The 22,197-nt window shown below is 39.9% G+C and overlaps 1 protein-coding gene across 2 annotated transcripts in view; it reads right to left on the bottom strand.

Annotated features, from left to right (window-relative positions):
- Positions 1-21,913, bottom strand: part of SCP2 (sterol carrier protein 2) — a 112,076-nt gene extending 90,163 nt beyond the window's left edge. Inside the window, exons 1-5 of one of the 2 annotated variants that reach the window (XM_045064534.1) lie at positions 21,733-21,913; positions 12,277-12,334; positions 11,574-11,645; positions 8,365-8,496; positions 5,639-5,703 (exon numbers count right to left, since the gene is read on the bottom strand). In XM_045064534.1, the coding sequence (XP_044920469.1) occupies positions 5,639-5,703; positions 8,365-8,496; positions 11,574-11,645; positions 12,277-12,334; positions 21,733-21,801 (396 nt within the window). In that variant the 5' untranslated portion in view covers positions 21,802-21,913. The remainder of the gene's footprint in view (positions 1-5,638; positions 5,704-8,364; positions 8,497-11,573; positions 11,646-12,276; positions 12,335-21,732) is intronic. The other variant, XM_004774435.1, reaches the window with a different exon arrangement.
- Positions 21,914-22,197: the final 284 nt, after the last annotated feature.

Raw genomic sequence — 22,197 nt, 5'->3', positions numbered from 1 at the left:
CTGGGTAACTCAGTGGGTTAAAGCCTCTGCCTTCAGCTCGGGTCGTGATCCCAGGTTCCTGGGCTCGAGCCCGGCATCGGGCTCTCTGCTCAGCAGGGAGCCTGCTTCCTCCTCTGTTTCTCTCTCTGTCTACTTGTGAACTCTATCTGTCGAATAAATAAATAAAATCTTTAAAAAAAAGATAAAAAATAAAAATCTTCCCATAAAGAAAATGCCAGACCTAGATGTGGTTTTTAGTAATTTTCAAACAAAAGTTACCAAGGTATTTATCATTCATTACCTAAGAAAAATACCTATTTTTCATGTGTCATAAATCTTAGGTACTCCCATTATGGACTCATCTAATAATCTTATTTTGTACTCTTCTCCAGCTGCCACCTGCCAATCCCATTTTTCAAACTATCCCCTGAACATATTAACTTTTTTTTTAGTAGTTTCCATGCCCGATGTGGAACATGAATTCACAATCCTGAGATCAAGAGTCCAATGCTCTATTGACTAAGCCAGTGAGGTGTCCCTGAACATATTATATTGTGCTCATTCCAACATCTACAACTTGACTCATGATGTTTTCTCCCAAACCCAGGAAGAGCTCACCTTTCCCTATCTTTAATTATCTTTGTTTTATTATAATAATTATCCTTTTTTATATAATAATTTCATATAATTATTTCTCTTATTGTCTTTAAGACTCAACCTAACATTTCCCCCTTTCCGAAAAAGTTCTCTAAGGGAAAAAGGGAAATAGCTCTTGTTGATTTGAATGCCTATTATGTACCAGACACTCTCACGATTAGTAAGAGATACTATCACATGCATTTAATTTAATTTGACATAGAGGTCCTTAATGTTTGAACAGAGAGAACTGAATCAGATTGATCTCATAAGTTAAATAATAGTATAATCTTAGATGAACAGGCTAAAAGTTATCTTCAACTCATTTTCTAACAATGATCCTAGTTTTAGGGGCACCTGGCTGGCTCAGTCAGAAGAGCATGTGACTTTTTTTTTTTTTTAAGATTTTATTTATTTATTTGACAGAGATCATAAGTAGGCAGAGAGGCACGCAGAGAGAAAGAGGAGGAGGCAGGCTTCCCACTGAGCAGAGAGCCCGATGCCGGGCTCGATCCCAGGACCCTGAGATCATGACCTGAGCCGAAGGCAGAGTCTTAACCCACTAAGCCACCCAGGCGCCCCGAGCATGTGACTCCTGATCTCAAGGTCATGAGTTTGAGCCCCACTTGCATATCATGATTACTTTAATGAATAAAACTTAAAAAAAAAAAAAAAACCAGGGGTGCCTGGGTGATGCAATTAGCTGAGCAACCAACTCTTGGTTTCAACTCAGGTCATGGGATCAAGCCCCTCATGGGGCTTCTGTCTCAGTGTAGAATCTGATTGAGATTTTCTTTCCCTCTCCCTTTGCCCCTGCTCCCCTCTAAAATAAACCAATAAATCTTTTTTTAAAACACACATACACACAATGATTCTAGTTTTATACTGTAGTGCCTTCTATAGAAAAATCCATATTTACCAGAGATCAATTCCTACATACTCAAATTTTAAACAGTCATCAAGTATATAACTTAAGAAGAAATTTCCCTTGAAAAAAATACATATATATTAGAAATTGCCTACTTGCCCCTAAACAAAACTAAAAAGTAGGAACTATTATTAAATGATTATTACTAAAATGAAGATTACTTTTAAAATGAAGAAAATAGGATTAAACTAAAGTAGAAATCTTTAAAATCATGTTGATCATCAACTCAAAAGCCCTCAATTTCTAAATTGTCAAAAACTGCTTTAAAAGTCACTTACACTTGCTTTAAAACTGCTTTGAAACATTTTAAAAACTGGGGCACCTGGCTGGCTAAGTTGGTGGGGCATGTGACTCTTGATCTTGGGGTCTTGAGTTCAAGCCCCATGTTAGGCCTACAGCTTACTTTAAAAAAAAAAAAAATCTTTTAAAATTGTTTTTTACAAACAGAATATAAGACTATTCTAAAGGTGGCATAAGCCCAAAACTCATTACCCATAAATACACACAAAAAATATCTATAACCTTCTTTTCTAGTAATATTCTTCATATAAAGACAATACGAGGGCCAACTCTTGGTTTCAGATCAGGTCATGATCTCAGGGTTGTGAGATCAGCCTCACATTGGGCTCCATACTCAGCATGGAGTCTGCTTGGGATTCTCTCTCCCTCTGCCCCTCCTGCTCATGCTCTCTCTCTCTTTCAAATAAATCTTAAAAAAAAAAAAAAAAAGACAACACTAATACTCACCCCACTATTCCCTTTGCTTTTGTTTTATTTTGTTTTGTTTTGTTTTGCAGTTTCACTGTGGGGTTTCTTTTTTTATTTATCATAATTTGGATTGACTGGGATTTTTCAATCTGTAGATTTGTGTCTTTTGCCTGTTCAAGAAAATTAGTAGTCATTTTCTCTTCAAATAATGCCTATGCCCTATAAAACAGCCAGAAAACAATTAACAAAATGTCAGTAAGTCTCTATCAATAATTACTTTAAATGTAAACAAACCAAATTCTCCAATCAAGAGACAGAGTGGCTGAATGGATTAAAAAAAAAATCCATTAATATGCTGCCTATAACAGACTCACTTTCAGATGTAAGACACACAGATTAAAAGTAAAGTAATGGAAAAAGACATTCTATGCAAATGAAAATTAAAAGAAAGCTGAAGTTGCTATAGTTACATCAGATAAAACAGATTTTAAGACAAAGACTGTAATAAGAGACAAAGGTCATTATATAGGATAAACTAAAACCTACTTTGTTTGTTACACATAAGATTCAAATATTCACTCTAAAGAAAAACACTTCATTATTCTGGCTTTCCTCTATAGTCACATGTTGATATATATACTAAAGCATAATTATGTTTGGTCTTATTATTTTAAGTCAAGTTTAAAACCTCAAAATCAGCTATCTAATAATAAAGGGGTCAATCCAACAAGATGACATAACATTTATAATTACTCACAGGAGCACCTAAATGTATAAACCAAATGCCAACAGACCTACTGGGAGAAAGAGGCAGCAACACAATAATTAATACTCTACTTTCATCAATAGATAGATTATTCAGACAGAAAATCAATAAGGAAACATTGAACCAGACAGATGGACTTAACCAATATATACAAAACATACCATACAAAAGCAATAGAATATACATTCTTCTGTGGCACACATGGAACATTCTAAATAAATGATGTGGGAGTCCACAAAACAAGTCTTAATAAATTTAAGACTGAAATCATCAAGCATCTTTTCCAACCACAATGGTATAAAACTAGAAATCACCTACAAGAAGAAAGCTAGAAAATTCACAAATATGTGGAAATTAAACAACATGCTAGTGAACAATCAATGGGTCAAAGAAATAAAAAAACAAAAAATCTTAAAATGAATGAAAATGGAAATACAACATACCAAAATTTACAGGAGCAGCAAAAGCAGTTCTAAGAGAGAAGTTCATAGTGATAAACTCCTACACTGAGAAACAAGATCTCAATAAAAACCACACAAAAACAATAAAACAAAAACATTTAACTTTACACCTCAAGGAACAAGAAAAGACACACAAACTAGGCCCAAAGTTACTAGTGAGAAGAAAATAACAAAGATCAGAGTGGAAATAAATGAGAGAGTAAAAAGCAAACAGAAAAGATCAGTGAAACTCAAGGCTAGTTTTTAAAGATAAACAAAATGCCCATGACTTATTTTCTCTCTCACTACTTCTTATCAATTAATTCAATTAAACATAATTATATCTTATCACACTATTCTCCATTTATCTTAAATTTCTGCCAATTTCTCATCTCTTTTCTAAAAGATAAGACTACTGTTTAGAGTGTATTCTAAATAATTATTTCTAATCTAGTCCAGTTTCACTAATTCTCCTTTTAGTTATGTATAGTCTATCAAACCTATCTTCTGATTTCTTGATTTTAATTATTTTATTTTTCTTTTCTATAAACTATTTTTTTCATGCCAATAATGTTCGTTTTCACAGTTTCCTATATCCTTGGGATATTTCCAAGCATGTCTTTTACTTCTTCAAACATGGCTAAGTATGCCTCAATCTGTGTTCAATAAATCCAGTTTCTGAGGTCTTCAGAGATCACTTTTTTTTTTTTAAGATTTTATTTATTTATTTGACAGAGATCACAAGTAGGCAGAGAAAGAAGAGGAAGAAGGCTCCCTGCTGAGCAGAGAGCATGTGATCCCAGGACCCTGGGATCATGACCTGTGCCACCCAGGCACCCCTTCAGAGATCATTATTTACTGTGCCTTCTTTCTCCTGGCTCTCAGTTACGGTGTCCTGTTTCTTTAATGCCTGGTTATCTTTACCTGCTTAGAAAGTTACTTGAAGAGTTCTCAAAGTCTCCAAAAGAAAACGCTTACCTCCAAAAGCAAATTCACACTTCTGTCTGTTTAGTGCCTAGGTAACTACCATTCTGGAAGCAATTTAGACTCAATTCAAGGTTTGAGGTTTCTTTGCCATGTAATGAGAATTTTGGTAGCAATTTCAATGATGAATAGCTTGTGATTTATTAATTATCAATGAAAGGTTTTTCTGGGGGATTTCTTTCCTTCTCTTTTTTCTTCTTTGTTCTGCTCAGTGCCAAGTCAAGTCTCCTTGTGATCTCATGAAAGTGGGGGAAAAGGGACACAGAGGAGGATCACAGTTTTTCTTTAGGTTCACCCTTATGCAAAGGGTTTATCCCCACAGAGCCCCCATTTTATTGTGGGGAGTGGTTACTAAATTTCTGATCATGGGAGGACCTGAATTTTTTTTTTTAAGATTTTATTTGTTTATTTGGCAGACAGAGATCACAAATAGGCAGAGAGGCAGGCAGAGAGAGAGGAGGAAGCAGGCCTCCAGCTGAGCAGAGAGCCCAATGCGGGGCTTGATCCCAGGACCTTGGATCATGACCTGAGCCGAAGGCAGAGGCTTTAACCCACTAAGCCACTCAGGCACCCCAGGACCTGAATTTTGAGTACTTTCTTCTTCATTCTAGGGGCAATCAAAATTGAATCTCACAGCTTTCTGATGAAAGGCATTCAAGGCAAAAGCAGCTTCAAATACTAATCTTAATTCTCCGGCATTCACCTGCAATTCCTCTTCTCTCTTTAACACTTTAGTGCCTTTAGGATTTTTGCTTATACTCTATACAAATATTTTAGCTGTCATCAGTAGGAGAACTGGTTCAAATAACCTGGCTTCCAACTACCAGAATTAAAAGTCCCATACTTTAGTAATCCTCTTAAATTTGTTAAATGGAATTAATTTAATGACTCTCAAATTAAATAGGGAGGTCACCTCAAATTTAATTATTTGACCTCTCTGAATATCAGTTTCATCACTGACAATGCAAAGAAGCTAAACCAAATCATCTCTGTGAATCTTTACTGTTCTAACATACCAGAATTTATGCATATATACGCAATGTCACTTTTCCGATTATGAATTATATCAGCTCATTTAATAATTATGCCAAGTTATGCTTTGTGTTGCTTATTAACAGGCTCTATTCAAAGTAGTCAAATGGGCAAAGTTTTCTCACATATTATAAAAACTCCAGAATAATAGTACATAAGACTCACACTTGTTACAAGGGATCCCTTCTCCATCTTCTCAAACCCAAGAGCCAAGACACAATCTGCCATACCTTGAAAGAAGATATAATTATGAAAAATTAAATTTTCAGACACCTAACAAAATAGCATTAAATACTTTAAGTAATATATATAAAATGGAAAAAGATGCTATAATGCTACAAAATGTTTAATAAGTGAAAAATTAGGGGAAATTCTAACATGATTCTATTTCTTTAAAGATTTTATTTATTTACTTGAGAGAAGGAGAGAGAGAGAGAGAGCACAAGCCATGTGGAGGGGCAGCAGGAGAGGGAGAAGCAGACACCCCACCCAGCAGGGAGCCTGGCGTGGGCTTAATCCCAGAGTCCTGAGTGGAAGGCACATGCCTAACTGACTGAGCCACCCAGGTAGCCCTACATGATCCTAGATAAGAAGAAAAATTAGGAAAGTATTGAATTCTTCTTTTGATTCTCAATATGCTAATAAAACTTTTTAGAAAAATGGAAATATGGTTCAGTGAAAAACAAATATAAACAGCTAATTTTGAATTCTAAAACACTAAATAAAATTTTTAAAAAAGGATCCTAAACAAAAGCTTAACAGAATTTTTTAAAAATCTTAATAGAATTATTTCTGGAGGGAGGAAATGCCTAAAAAATGATGTTAAATGATGTTAACAAATGATGTCAACTGAACATCAAAACAGGAATTACTAATTTTTTTCTTTAAGAAAGGAAAAGAAAGGGGTGCCTGAGTAGCTCAATCAGTAAAGAACCTGACTCTTGATCTCAGCTCAGGTCTTGATCTCAGGGCTGTGAGTTCAAGCCCCACCTTCTTCTCCATGTTGGGCATGGAGCCCACTGAAAGAAAGAGGGGAAGGGAGAAGAGATGAGGGCAGGGAAGAGGAAGGGAGGAGAAGGAAAAGAAAGAAAAATAACAAAGTGAGAAGGGCAGAAGACACCAGCATTATCAAACAACAAGACATTATAAAGTTCTAACAATTAAAACACTGAGTAGTCCGGCAATGAGCCTGCTTCCCCCTCTCTCTGCCTGCCTCTCTACCTACTTGTGATCTCTCTCTCTCTCTCTATCAAATAAATAAATAAAATCTTTAAAAAAAAAAAAAAAAAAACACTGAGCAGTAGAGTAATGATCAACAATCAATCAGGAGACAGAATACAGGGCCTAAAAAAAAAACCCTGGAATATTTGGAAATACAGAATATGCTACCTACTCAAGAGAACTGAAAAACATATGGCCACAGAAAATCTACATAAATATTTATGGTAGCATTATTCATAATAGCCAAGAAAGTAGAAATAATCCAATGCCCATTGATAATTCTTTAAACAAAATATGATCTATCCATACAACTGAATATTATTTGACCATAAAAAAGAAAGAAATGGTGATACATGCTACAACATGAACAGTGAAAACATTATGTTAAGTGAGAGAAGCCACAAAAGGCTTCTATGATTCTATTCACTTAATGTTTAGAATAGGTAAATCCTGGGACAGAAAGTAGGTTAGTAGTTACCAGGGGCTTAGGAGAGGGGAAAATGGGGAGTGACCCATTTAATAGGCTTAAGGTTTCTTTATGTGGTGATAAAAATGTTCTAAAACTAGATAGGGGAAGGGCGCCTGGGTGGCTCATTAGGTTTAGCACCTGCCTTCAGCTCAGGTCATGATCCCAGGGTCCTGGGTTTGAGCCCCACATCAGGCTCCCTGCTCAGTAGGGAGTCTGCTTCTAACTCCCCCCTGCTGCTCCACCTGTTTGTGCTCCCTCATTCTGTCTGTCAAATAAATAACAAAATCTTTAAAAAGTAATAATAAAAAGGGACACCTGGGTGGCTCAGTCAGTTAAACCGCTGCCTTCGGCTTAGGTCATGATCCCAGGGTCGTGGGATTGAGTCCCACATTGGGCTCCTTGCTCGGGAGGGAGCCTGCCTCTCTCTCTGCCTCTGCCTGCCACTCTGCCTGCTTGTGCACACAGTCTCTCTCTCTCTCACAAATAAATAAATAAAATCTTTTTAAAAAATAACAATAAAATAAAATTAGATAGTAGTGACGGTTCATAAAATCTGCAAATCTACTAAAAAAGACTGAATCATATAGTTTCAAAAGGTGAATGTTGGGGCGCCTGGGTGGCTCAGTGGGTTAAAGCCTCTGCCTTCAGCTCCGGTCATGATCCCAGGGTCCTGGGATGGAGCCCCACATCGGGCTCTCTGCTCAGCGGGGAGCCTGCTTCCCTCTCTCTCTCTCTCTGCCTGCCTCTCTGCCTACTTGTGATCTCTGTCTTTCAAATGAATAAATAAAATCTTTAAAAAAAAAAAAAAGGTGAATGTTATGGTGCATAAATGAGATCTCAATAAAGTTATTTTTTAAAAAGATATACAGCACAGGGGTACCTAGGTGGCTCAGTGGGTTAAGCCTCTGCCTTCGGCTCGGGTCATGATCTCAGGGTCCTGGGGTGGAGCCCTGCATCAGGCTCTGCTCAGCAGAGAGCCTGCTTCCTCCTCTCTCTCTCTCTCCCTCTGTGTCTGCTCTTTGCCTACTTGTGATCTCAATCTCTCTGTCAAGTAAACAAATAAAATCTTTAAAAAAAATTTTTTTAAAAAAGATATACAGTACAAAGCAAACCCTCTGATGGTCATGTGGAGAACTGATAAATGAGAGGGGCAATAACCCCGTATGTGTTTCAGTCTACTCGAGAAATAAGCGATCCTTACCACCCTGAATCAGCTGTCGGGCCATAAACAAAGCAGTAGAACCAGTTGCACAGTTATTGTTGACATTTATTATAGGAATTCCAGTCAGTCCCAAACTGTGATAGATAGACCTCTGCCCGCAGGTAGAGTCACCTGTATAGAAAAAGAAACAAAACTGTAAAATCTGCAACACGGGAATTTATGAAACTGTTATGCAACATGACACCCCAGTACAGGGTTTTTTTCCTTCAGTATTGTGCCCGTGTGCATCCAACACAGGCACAGCAATAAACCACTGACATCTTATTCAGAAACAGTTTTTGCATTAAGCATTATTTATACTCCATATAGGAAAAAATCCTCAAAACATGTATATGTGTACTTTCTTTACATGTCACAGATGTAGGAAAGTAGAGAAATGACCAAGTAGTAGCAAACAATTCAATCTGGCTAGGACTACATGATAAAGGAAGCCATGTTTCATTTCTACTTCAGATATAAATCTTTAAAACTATATCAATGGATTAAAAGGCTATGATTTTTTTCTTCATAGAAAGGCTCTATAGGGGCGCCTGGGTGGCTCAGTGGGTTAAAGCCTCTGCCTTCGGCTCAGGGCATGATCCCAGGATCTTGGGATCAAGCCCCACATTGCATTGGCTCTCTGCTCAGCAGGGAGTCTGTTTCCCCCTCTCTCTCTGCCTGCCTCCCTGCCTACGTGTGATCTCTCTCTCTGTCAAATAAATATATAAAATTTAAAAAAAAGAAAAGAAAAGCTCTACAACTTCAAAAAGTTTAAAAGATCCTGTGTGGCAGGGTGTTCCAGAAAAACAGTGATCCAAGCTGAAAACACTTTGACTCCCTTTCCCCAGTAACAGGGGCATCAAGGCAGACAAACATGCTAGAGATAAATTAAATTAAAGATAAGATAAATTAAAGATAAATTAAATAGGATGGGAATATCCAAAGGGACAGACTCTCCAGAAGTCTTCAGGGAACACAGCAAGGTTCAGGACCTTCTTTTCAATAAATACATTATGTATCTCTTTGACCTAGTAAATTTCTCTTTGAGGATGCTCTTGATATACTAAAATCTCAAAAAAAAAAAAAAATCACAGATAAGCATGAAGATTCATCTATAGTAATGCTTACTATAGTCTTTTATGATAAACAGTAGATTATATATCTATTCAATGGAATTTTATCATTAAAAAAAAAGACCAAAGAAACTCTTTTTCATATAATTTGGAACAGTAGCCAAGAACTACTAAGTAAAGAAGAAAAAAAAATCAAGATACAAAACAGTGTGTTTATTATGTTACCAGGTGTGTAACAAAAGAAAGGGGGACAAAGAACTTACACAGTCATACACACTTATGTACAAATCACCTCTGCAAAGATACACTAGAAATTAGTGAAATTGACTAAGGGAAGGGAACCATGAGACAGGGAGATAGGAATAAGAGTGAAACTCTCCATCACATAATCATTCACCTTTGGTATTTTTGTACCATGTAAATATTTAATCTAATCCAGAAAAAAAATTTTAATTTAAAAAATGGTAATGATAATATAAGAGAAGACTTTATAGGGAACATGAATTATCCTAAATTGAGAAAACTACGTTACCAAAAAGTACTAGGATCCTTGTTCTCGTTTTTTAAGTTTTATTTATTAACAATTTTTTTTAAAGATTTCAATAATTTATTTATTTGACAGACAGAGATCACAAGTAGGCAGAGAGGCAGGCAGAGAGAGGGGGAAGCAGGCTCCCCCGCTGAGCAGAGAGCCTGATGCGGGGCTCCATCCCAGGGCTCTGAGAAAGTTTTATTTATTTAAGTAATCTCTACACCCAACATGGGGGTCAAACTCACAACCCAAATATCAAGACGCTCATACTCCTCCAACTGAGCCAGCCAAGCACCCCAGGATCTTATTTATTTCTTTAAGAGAAAATTCTATGTGCATGCATACTCACATGCATTCATATTCACTGAAAGATAATATCAAAAAATTAATGGTAATTACTTCTATACTGGACAATGGGATTAGAGGGGACTTTTTTCTTGTGTTTTCCTGTTTCTTTTATTCTTTTTTTCTTTTTTTACAATTAGCATATTCTCTTTTCCTAGTTAGGAAAAAGTTTAATGAAAAAAATTTATTGGGGGTGCCTGCGTGGTCAATGGTTGAGCATCTACCTTCAGCTCAGGTCATGATCCTGGGGTCCTGGGACAGAGCCTGGCATCAGGCTCAGTGGGGAGCCTGCTTCTCCATCTCCTGCTCCCCCTGCTTGTGCACACGAGCGTGTGTGCTCTCTCTCTCTCTCTCTCTCTGTGCCAAACAATAAGTAAAATCTTTTAAGAAAATGTATTGGATACAAAAAAGTCAACAAATACAGATTTTAAGATAACAAAGAACAAAAATTTATCTTCTGAATAGTAATTATCTTTAATGGTAGAACAATGGGTAATTTTTTCTTCTTTAAAGATAAGCAATTTTGGGACGCCTGGGTGGCTCAGTTGGTTGGACGACTGCCTTCAGCTCAGATCATGATCCCGGAGTCCCGGGATCGAGTCCCGCATCGGGCTCCCAGCTCCATGGGGAGTCTGCTTCTTCCTCTGACCTTCTCCTCGCTCATGCTCCCTCTCTCACTGTCTCTCTCTCAAATGAATAAATAAAATCTTTAAAAAAAAAAAAAATAAAAATAAAGATAAGCAATTTAAAGATAAGTAATTTATCTTCTTTAAAGATAAGCAATTTAAAGATAAGCAATTTATCTCCTGTTCTGGCAATAAACAATGGCAAAAAACATATATTACAGTAGGCTGACACATAAGGGAAATCTAGAGATGATGGAAATAAGACTCTAAATCCTGAGTTTGGAGGGTTAAAATTCACAAGTGCCTCTGCATTGGTTATGAAATTGCAGCTAGATTAGGTTAAACAGTTTTAAAATATATAGTTTAGGGGCGCCTGGGTGGCTCAGTGGGTTAAGCCTCTGCCTTCGGCTCAGGTCATGATCTCAGGGTCCTGGGATGGAGTCCCGCATCGGGCTCTCTGCTTGACAGGGAGCCTGCTTCCTCCTCTCTCTCTCTCTCTCTGCCTGCCTCTCTGCCTACTTGTGATCTCTGTCTATCAAATAAATAAATAAAATATTTTTTTTAAATTATATATATATATATATATAAAATAAAATATATAGTTTATTACATACCATATAGTTTATTACATACCATAAACGTAGCCAACACATGCCTGTTCCACTAATGAATAAGGGATCTGGGCATCAGCTAAAGCCTTCTGGGCTATAAAAACAAAAGAGTTTTATCAGACAGTGCATTGAGTATTTGCTTTAGGTAGGTCAAATTAAGTTTAGAGTCTTCCCAGAGTAGATTGACCTTTAAATAGTCTGTGTCCAAATCAAAGGACAAATCTTTCATCAAGTCATCTTAGATCTCTCCATTCAGAAGTAACCATTTCTCCCTCTAAGCTACTACTTTTCACACCTCCTTTTTGATACTTAACATTTTCTGTCCTAACTGTGTATCTAACTATAAATATATTAAATCCCGAAGTCTTAAAGCTCCTTAACCTCAAGATCCTTACTCATCTCTGTGGCTCCACAGCACATCTAAAAGACAAAATTGGAAAGAATATCATTATTGTTGGGGAAAGGGGGAGACTCCCACAGAGCCCTTTGGTGTCCCAGCAAACAGCTGGACAGTACATAAAATTATAGGCCACTGTTTGCCCTGGCTGCTTAGCTAAGAATGCCCAAGCTCTTTTTTCTTTGTCCTTTCTAAAGAGTCACTAGGCAACTGTCTGCATAGGTTCTTCTCCCTTGACCCAGGTTTCTTTTTATGGTTGCAAGGCTCCACAATCAAGACAGATGATACAGTAACTCCAATGTCCAAAGATCTAAATTTCCTCTATTACCTGCTTCTTTTGCCAAGTCAGGGTAGTCTCTTGAATTCTCAAGTCCAGGCTTCAAGAACTAGAAATATAGAAGGAGATAAATAAATAGAAGCAAATATAGTTAGATTTTTCTCACAACAGAGGACTGCAAAAATTCATTTATCAATTAATTTAAACAAAAACATACTGAGCACCTATATACAGGCCTTGCCCTTGGGGAGCTTCTAGTCCAGTGGAAAACGGGCAATTATACTATAGTGCCCTTAAGTACTGAATAATTTGGGGGAGAAAACTACCTAGCCTCAGAAGGAGGACTAGAAAGGCTTCCCAGAGGAACTAACATTCAAATTAATCTTTAAGAATGAGTAGGAGTAGGGTACCTGCGTGGCTCAGTGGGTTAAAGCCTCTGCCTTCGGCTCAGGTCATGATCCCAGGGTCCTGGGATTAAGCCCCACATCAGGCTCTCTGCTCAGCAGGGAGCCTGCTTCCTCCTCTCTCTCTCTGCCTGCCTCTCTGCCTACTTGTGATCTGTCTGTCAAATAAATAAAATCTTTAAAAAAAAGAATGAGTAGGAGTGGGGCGCCTGGGTGGCTCAGTGGGTTGAGCCTCTCTCTGCCTTCCGCTCAGGTCATGATCCCAGGGTCCTTCAATGGAGCCCCACATCGGGCTCTCTGCTCAGCAGGGAGCCTGCTTCCCCTCCTCTCTCTCTGCCTGCCTCTCTGCCTACTTGTAATCTCTCTCTCTTCAAATAACTAAATAAAATCTTAAAAAAAAAAAAAAAAAAAGAATGAGTAGGAGTTAGCCAAATAAGAGAAAAAAAAGTTCTAGGGCAAAGACCTAGAAGTGAGAGAATATGGCTCAATCTAGGTACTGTAAACAATTTTATGTTGCAGAAGTTGAAGCACAAATAAGATTCAGCAAGTGACAGGGACAGAAGAGTAACTTAAGACCAAATGATAACTACTAACACTTATTGGGTACTTACTTTGTTTTGCATTATGCTAAACCCTTTTCATGTATCAATTTATTTAATTCTCACAATAATCCCAAAAGGTAGGTACTATTATTAATATCATCACTTTACAACAAGAAAACTAGGGTACAGAGAGATTAAGTAATTTGCCCAAGGACACGTAGCTAATTAAGTAACGAAGCTGAAGTTTCAGACAGTCTGGTTCTAGAGCCACCTCAAAAGGGACCTTATATGCCTTCCTATGACATCTGGGCTTTATTCTAAAAACAATGGATTTTTCTTTTTTATAAAGAAACTTCAGTGGGTGGGGGCCTGAATGGCTCAGTGGGTTAAGCCTCTGCCTTCAGCTCAGGTCATGATCCCAGGGTCCTGGGATCAAGCCCTGCATTGGGCTCCCTGCTCATAATGGGGCCTGCTCCCACCCTCTCACTCTCTGCCTGTCTCTCTGCCTACTTGTGATCTCTGTCTGTCAAATAAATAAGTAAAATCTTTAAAAAAAAAAAAAAAAGAAAAGAAAAGAAACTGGGGGTACCTGGGTGGCTCAGTCAATTAAGCATCTGCCTTTAGCTCTGGTCCTGATCCCAGAGTCCCAGGATGGAGCCCCGAATCAGACTCCCTGCTTAGTCTCCCTGCTTTCCCTGAAGCAAAGAGCCTGCTTTTTCCTCGGCCTCCACCACTTGTTTTCTCTCTCTCTCTCAAATAAAAAAAATAAATAATCTTTAAAAAAGAGAGAGAGGCTGGGGGGGGGAGGGAATGAGATACTGCTACACACCCATTAGAATGGTCAAAATCCAAATACCGACAATACCAAATGCTTAAAAAGACGGGAAGTAACAGGAAGTCTCACTCATTGCTGGTGGCAATGCAAAATAGTACAGCCACTTTCAGAGACAGTTTGGCAGTTCCTTATAAAGTTAAATATCCTCAGGAGCCAAGGTGGCTCAGTTGTTAAGCAGCTGCTTTCAGCTCAGGTCATGATCCTGGAGTCCTGGCATCAAGTCCTGTGTTGGGCTCCCTGCTCAGCGGGGAGTCTGCTTCTCCCTCTGACCCTCACCCCATTGCGCACTCTCTCCCTCTTAAATAAGTAAACAAAATCTTAAAACAACAACAACAACAACTAAACATTCTCTTAACATATGATCCAGCCACTGTGCTCCTTGGGATTTATGCAAATGAGTTGAAAACTTATGCCCACACAAAACCCTACACAGGGATATTTATAATAATATTTTTAAAGATTTTATTTATTTATTTATTTGACAGAGAGACAGCAAGAGAGGGAACACAATCAGGAAGGGTGGGAGAGGGAGAAGCAGGCCTCCTGCTGAGCAGGGAGCCCAATGCAGGACTTGATCCCAGGACCCCGGGATCACAATCTGAGCTGAAGGCAGATGCCCAATGACTGAGCCACCCAGGCACCCTTAGTAATTTTTAAATAACTGCCAAAACTTGTAAGTAACCAAAATGTCTTTAATAGGTGAATAAATAAACTGTGGTAATACAAACAATGGAATATTACTCAGCACCAAAAAGATATGAGCTGTTAAGCCATGCAAAGACATAGAGGAATTTTAAATTCATGTTATTAAGTGAAGAAGCTAATCTGAAAAGCCTATATGTTACTGTATGATTCCAACTATATGACATTCTGGAAAAGGCAAAACTATGGAGACAGTAAAAAGATCAGTGGTTGTCAAGGGTTGAGGGAAGGGAGGGACGAACAGGCAGAGCACAGAGGATTTTTAGGGTAATGAAACTATTCCATATGATACTACCGTGGATATATGGCATTATGCATTTGTCCAAACCTAAAATATACAACACCAAGAGTGAACCCTAATATGAACTATGGACTTTGAGTGATAATGATATGTCAGTGTAGTTTCACTGATTTTAACAAATGCCCCATTCTGGTCCAGATTACTGAGTGAGGCTGGGCATGCATGGGGGCAGGGAGCACATGGGAACTCTTATTTTCTGTTCAATTTTGCTATAACCTAAAGCTGCTTTGAAAAATAAAGACCTACTTTTTAAGGGAAACAGAGACTGGGGGGGTGCCTGGATGGCTTGGTCAGCTAAGCATCTGCCTTCCACTCAGGTCATGATCCCAGGGTCCTGGGATTGAGCCCCCAATCAGGCTCCCAGCTCAAGGAGGAGTCTGCTTCTCCCTCTGCCCCTCCCCCACCACTCATGCACTCTGTCTCTCCCCCTCTCTCTCAAATAAATAAATAAAATCTTTTAAAAGAGAGAGAGATTGGGATGAAAAGACCTGCATCTTTTTTTCTTTTTGCTTATTTTTTTTCTTCTTTCTTTTTTTATTAACATATAATGTATTATTTATTTCAGGAGTACAGGTTTGTGATTCATCAGTCTTTTTTTTTTAAGATTTTATTTATTTATTTGTCAGAGAGAGAGAGCACAAGCAGGCAGAGGCAGAGAGAGAGAGAGAGAGAAGCAGGGTCCCCGCTGAGCAAGGAGCCCAATGTGGGACTTGATGCCAGGACCCTGGGATCATGACCTGAGCCAAAGGCAGTGGCTTAACTGGCTGAGTCACCCAGGCATCCTGTGATTCATCAGTCCTACACAAGTCACAGCACTCACCATAGCACATACCCTCCCCAATGTCCCTAACCCAGCCACCCTATAGCTCTCTGCCACCCCTGCCCCAGCAACCCTCAGTTTGTTTCCTGAGTTTAAGAGTGTCTTACATTTGTCTCCCTCTCTGGCTTCACCTTGTTTCATTTTTCCCTCCCTTCCCCTATGATCTTCTGTTTTGTTTCTCAGATTTCTCATATCAGTGAGCTCATATGATAACTGTCTTTCTCTGATTGACTTATTTCACTTAGCATAATACCCTCTAGTTTCATCCATCATTCATCATTGCAAATGGCAAGATTTCAGGTTTTTTGATGGCTTTATAATGTTCCATTGTGTATATACATACCACTTCTTCTTTATCCATTCATTCTGTTGATGGACATCTAGGCTCTTTCCATAGTTTAGCTATTGTGGACACTGCTGCTATAAGCATTGGGGTGCACGTGCCCCTTCAGATCACTACATTTGTATCTTTAGGGTAAATATCCAGTAGTACAATTGCTGGGTCATAGGGTAGCTCTATTTTCAACTTTTTGAGGAACCTCCATGCTGTTTTCCAGAGTGGCTGCACTAGCTTGCATTCCCACCAACATCTTAGATCATTCTAGATGTAATGTGGAGAATGAATGAAGGAAAAAGTTTCAGGCAACGAGGCCAAATGATTCTGGAACAGTCCAAGTGAGAGTTGACTAAGATAGCAGCAGAAAGGATAGAAAAAGCAGACAGACTTAAAAACATAAAGGAAGGGGCGCCTGGGTGGCTCAGTGGGTTAAGCCGCTGCCTTCGGCTCAGGTCATGATCTCAGAGTCCTGGGATCGAGTCCCGCATCGGGCTCTCTGCTCAGCAGAGAGCCTGCTTCCCTCTCCTCTCTCTCTGGCTGCCTCTCTGCCTACTTGTGATCTCTCTCTCTGTCAAATTAATAAATAAAAAAAAATCTTTAAAAAAAAAAAAAAAACATAAAGGAAGAGGAGCCTGGGTGGCTCTGTCAGTTGGGTATCTGCCTTCAGCTTAGGTCATGATCCCAGGCTCCTGGGATCACATCTGGCTCCCTGCTCAGTGGAGAACCTGCTTCTCCCTTTGCCCACTGCTAGTTTTCTCTTTCTCACTATCTCAAATAAATAAAAAAAAATCTTTTTTAAAAAAAGAAAGAGAGAGAGAGAAAGAAAGAAAAAATGAAATGAAAAAAGAAAAAAGAAAAGAAGCAAAATGTAAAGGAAGTAAAATCCAAGCTGGGTGACTGATTAGATAAAGTATACTTGTTGGAATGGTCAGTGGAGGTGCTAACAAAAAATGGCTTTCAAAAGATTTTGACTGTAAACCACTGTAAGATATATTATGACAAAACCCAGTAGACACACACATACATACATAATTGTAATTTCCCTTTAAAACATTCGGTCACCTCTGTATAAATCGAAATTTAGTTGAAGTCACAGCTAGGTGGCTCAGTGGGTTAATCCTCTGCCTTTGGCTCAGGTCCTGGGATTGAACCATGCATTGGGCTCCCCTGAGCAAGGGAGCCTGCTTCTCCCCCTCTCTCTGCCTACCTGTGATCTCTATCCATCAAACAAATAAATAAAATCTTTAAAAAAATAATTGAGTTCACACTGCACTTTTCCCTTTCCCAATAATACTGATTAAAATCTGTCCTAATGCTTTATCCAGTGTGTGCCTTTCCTTATCTTTGATACCACCACTCACACGAAAAAAACTGAACTTTGCCCCTACTGCAGAAACTCCTCCAAGCACTGTCTCAATCACAATCTTCACTCCATCCCCACAGTAGTAACTATCTTTACTCCCACTGTAACCACTTTCTGTAATATTTCATAATTTTATCATCCAAGTGTGTATCTATAGACACTACAGTTTAGTCTTGCCCATTTATCAAAATTTTATGGGTTGGGATGCCAGTTGGTTAGGCGGCTGCCTTCGGCTCAGGTCATGATCCCAGGGCCCTGGGATCAGAGTCCCACATCAGGCTCCTTGCTCAGCTGGGAGCCTGTTTCTCTCTCTCCCTCTGCGTGCTGCTTGTGCTCTTTCTCTCTCTCTGTCAAATAAAAAAAAAAAAATCTTTAAAAAAATTGTATGGGTCTTTTAATTCTTTGTTAACCTACAGGTCCTCCTCCACTACTTTCTTTTCCTCTCAATGTATCTGTTTAAGAACCTAGAACATTTGACCTAGAGTTTCCCCAAGTAAGTGTTGCTTTAGCAAACTTTTGTGTATGCGGTTGTCATGTAAAATGTATTTCTTCTGTGGGTCGTGAAATTATCACACATAAAATTATTAGAAAAATTAAGTGCTTAATTATTTGGCCCTAACTACAAGGGAACCAGGATAACTTAGAGCAATTTGAAGAAATAGAAATAAGAAAATATAGGACTTGGACTGCACTATAGACTGAATGTCTGTGTCCTCCTAAAATTCATATATTGATATCTAATCCCCAATATGACTGAATGATTGAGGTGGGCCTTTGGGAGGTCATAATGATGGAGACTTCACAAATGGTATTAATATGCTTATAAAAGAGATGCCAGAGAGTTCCCTCACCCCTTCTGCCATATGAGGACACAGCAAGAACACAGCTATCTATGAACCAGAAAGCAAGATCTCAAAAGACAATGAATCTGGCTCAGTGGGTTGAGCCTCTGCTTTCGGCTCAGGTCATGATCTCAGGGTCCTGGGATGGAGGCCCACTTTGGGCTCTCTGCTCAGCAGGGAGCCTGCTTCCCACTCTCTCTGCCTGCCTCTCTGCCTACTTGTGATCTCTCTCTCTGTGTCAGATAAATAAATAAAATCTTAAAAAAAAAAAAAAAGCAATGAATCTGCCAGTGCCTTAATCTCTTGATCTCAGACTTCCCAGCCTCCAGAATTGTGAGAAAGAAATATTTGCTTTTTAAGCTGCCCCACTCTGTTTTTATTGCTGTTATTTTGCAACCAAAACAGATCAAGTCAGATCAGTTCTTGAAATAGGTAGAACATAAAACTATGAACAAAGGGCAAATCAGAAGGTAGGCAGCATAAGCAAAGGGACTTGGCCTGCTGTCAGCCTGATGGTAGTGATGATTTAGTTGTATTAAAACCTGTTGACATCCACCAAAGAAATCTTAACTTACTTCCTACACTAATAATAAAACTCATTAAAGGAACTTCAACTTGTATCAGGAACTCAGCTATTCAAATTAAGAACCATAACACAGGAATCTGACCATTACAAATTTACCAACAGAGCTTAAAGTATTATCTAGTAAGTTTTTCCCTCCTCATCAAATCCTGCCCCAAGTTCCAAAATATCTAACCTAGAAGAAACTGGCCCAATAAGTACATTAATAAAGCTGTTCTTCACAGTCCCAGTCTCTTCCCTCAATACTGTAACTAATACTGCCTACACCTCCATCTCCTAACTTAGAAAAAGAAACAAATTACTTCCCAAAGGGTTATAAAGTTCTACGCTTTCCTACACAGCCAATATAATCACATATTCAACAGCCAATGGAGGATCTGATTGCATTAATGTCATACTTAAAAAGCTTTTACTGTCCACCTCTATTAGAAGTCCCCCCTCCTGGGGCACATAGGTGGCTCAATGGGTTAAAGCCTCTGCCTTCGGCTCAGGTCATGATCTCAGGGTCCTGGGATTGAGCCCCACATCAAGCCCCACATGAGGCTCTCTGCTCAGCAGGGAGCCTGCTTCCTCCTCTCTCTCTCTCTCTGCCTGCCTCTCTGCCTACTCATAATCTCTATCTATCAAATAAATAAATAAAGTCTTAAAAAAAAAAAAGTCCTCCTTCCCATGAAACAATAGGATGAACTCCAAGTACCTGCTCTATTATGATTAACTGACTTTTCTACTCAAATGTTTTGATCAAATTATGTACTCTCACCGCATTTGGTAAGATAATAAAAATTTTAAGGCTGTTTTCTCAGGAAGAGAACTTCCCCCTGGCAACTCTCTTTCCTTAAGTATATCCATTTAGTACCTTCCAACTAACCTTCATTAGGATCTTATTCTCAGGCACCAGGCATTTTCAAGGTGTTACAGATACAGCAATGAATTGGACATGGTACTCACCCTGGGAGGAGCTTACATTCTAAGGAAGAATATGAACATATAAACAGAGAACTTCAGTATAACATAAGTATGGGTTTCCCCTGCTGTCAAAAATATTGTGTTCTGGGCACCTGAGTGGCTCAGATGGTTAATCGACTGCCTTCAGCTCAGGTCATGATCTCGGAGTCCGGGGATCGAGTCCGGCTTCGGGCTCCCAGCTCCATGGGGAGTCTGCTTCTCCCTCTGACCTTCTCAGCTCTCATGCTCTCTCTCACTAAATAAATAAAATCTTTAAAAAAAAATATTGCATTCCTATGAAAACTTTCATAAACTGAAATGGCATAAGGTGAAGAAGAAATTGCCATTAACTTATATGGAAATTTTTCTGAGTGTTCTTGGACCCAAACTATAACCCCTTCGGCTTTTCTGATACCTTAGGCCACATCTTGATAATGAATGCACAAAATAAATCAAGATAAAGCACAGATGCTCACAAGCACAGTTCAAAGCTATGGCAGTTTAATGCTGAGACGCTGAGTGTATTTTCAGGGAAGGAGCTGGGCAGTCACACTCTGACTGCTGCTTGCTGCTTGGGGTGCTCACCGCCTCTGTTAACCAGCAACTCCCTGCAGAACAAATGCTGGATGTTATTTTCACTTTTTGCCTTTTTTCTTTTCTTTTTTTTTTTTAAAAGATTTTATTTATTTATTGGACAGAGAGAGATCACAAGTAGGCAGACAGGCAGGCAGAAAGAGAAGGGGTAGGAAACAGATTCCCTCCCCCACTCAGCAGAGAGCCCAATGTGGGGTTCGATCCCAAGACCCTGAGATCATGACCTGAGCCAAAGGCAGAGGCCTGAGCCACCCAGGCACCCCACTTTTTGACTTTTTCTAAAAGCAAAAATCCTCTTTGAATTTCAGTTAACAAATATAGATAGTAACGTAGGTCTTTTGTCAAAGTGAGTGGTATAACTTGAACTTTCCAAAAGTGGGGGATATCTGGAATGAAGCAAAGGTAAGTAGTGGGCTCTGCAGGAAAATCAAGAGGATCAAGAGACTTCTTGGAGAAGATGAACTGGTCTTTTAAAAACGAAAAGAAAAAAAAACTGCAAAGAAGTCAAGTACAAGTAGTTAGAACAAGAGAGGCATAAAACAGTGTGGGGTGAAACTGACAGCAGTTTGGCTTTACCAGAACGTAGGAGTGGTGAGGGTGACAAGAAATGAGAGCGGAGGACCCTGGCTTCCTAAGAATCAGCAGATACCACATGAGGAACAGAAAGGAGGTCAGAGGATCCAGAAAACATGCCACTTGTGCTGAGACACTTAACATCACGAATGTTTCTCCTCCTCATCCTCGCTTCTAACTGTAAAGGGATCCTACAGGAGAGTATTCCTGGGTGTGCAGAGCGGGGACAGTCCCCACCTGATTTCCTTTCCATGGCAAGGAAGATGTTGCCTCGTCAAAGGTCCAAATACCTTGGGATTCCACTCAAAATCAAAGGAAGTGTGGACTCTGTTGGGGCGTCCGTCACCAACTCTGACCCAGGGAGAAAAAGGAAGGAGGAACGGGAAAGAAACGACCGCAGGTATAACCCCCAGACGAGACCACACTTCAAAGACAACCCTAAATGACAACCCCTCCGAGTCGCCAACGTCGAAGAAGCCGTGGCTGAGCAATGGGATGCCCGGGACCCCCCGCCCCGTAGAAGGACAAACCACTGGACGGCGCCTGGCCCTGACCTGGGCCCCCGTTTCCCGGTCACCTCGGGGCTCCCCTACATCTCGGCCTCTCCCGGACAGAGCCGAACAGGGAGCCGGCCTGCGGGCTCCGCGGCTCCGCGGCTCCGTTTACCTTGGTCATCCCAACCCCCACCACGAACACCATGCGCTGGGGCAAATTCTTTGAGGCGACCGGAAGCATGACGCTGGTCGTGCAGGGCGGCCGCGGGTGCAGAAAGTCCTGAAGCAGCTGACCCGAGCGCGCACAGTCTGAAGCAGCGGCGGCGCCGGCTGTCTCTCAGAGCCAGGGGCGGGACAGGAGGGGGGAGGGGGCGTGGCAGGAGGCGGGGAGGGGCGGGGCACCCAAAGAGAGGAGGATGGTGGAGAGACTGAGACAGAATGCGAGAGAAAAAGGAACGGCGCTTGCGCGTGCGCAGAGACACCGCCAGGGCGCGTTCTTTGGGGGCGGGTAGGGGGCGGGTAGGGGGCGGGTAGGGGGCGGGTGTTGAGTTCTTGTTTGTCCGCGAAGTTCTGGTTCCTGGCTCACGAGCGAGTCGGAGAGGAAGTCCACATCAAACAACGGAAAAAAGGTTTTATA

Source organism: Mustela putorius, unplaced genomic scaffold (genome assembly GCF_011764305.1).
Source record: "Mustela putorius furo isolate JIRA1106 unplaced genomic scaffold, ASM1176430v1.1 tig00003853_pilon_pilon_pilon, whole genome shotgun sequence".
In the NCBI taxonomy this organism is placed as follows: Eukaryota; Metazoa; Chordata; class Mammalia; order Carnivora; family Mustelidae; genus Mustela; species Mustela putorius.
The sequence above is the reverse complement of the archived record's forward strand: the minus strand, read 5'-3'. Positions and strand labels throughout refer to the sequence as shown.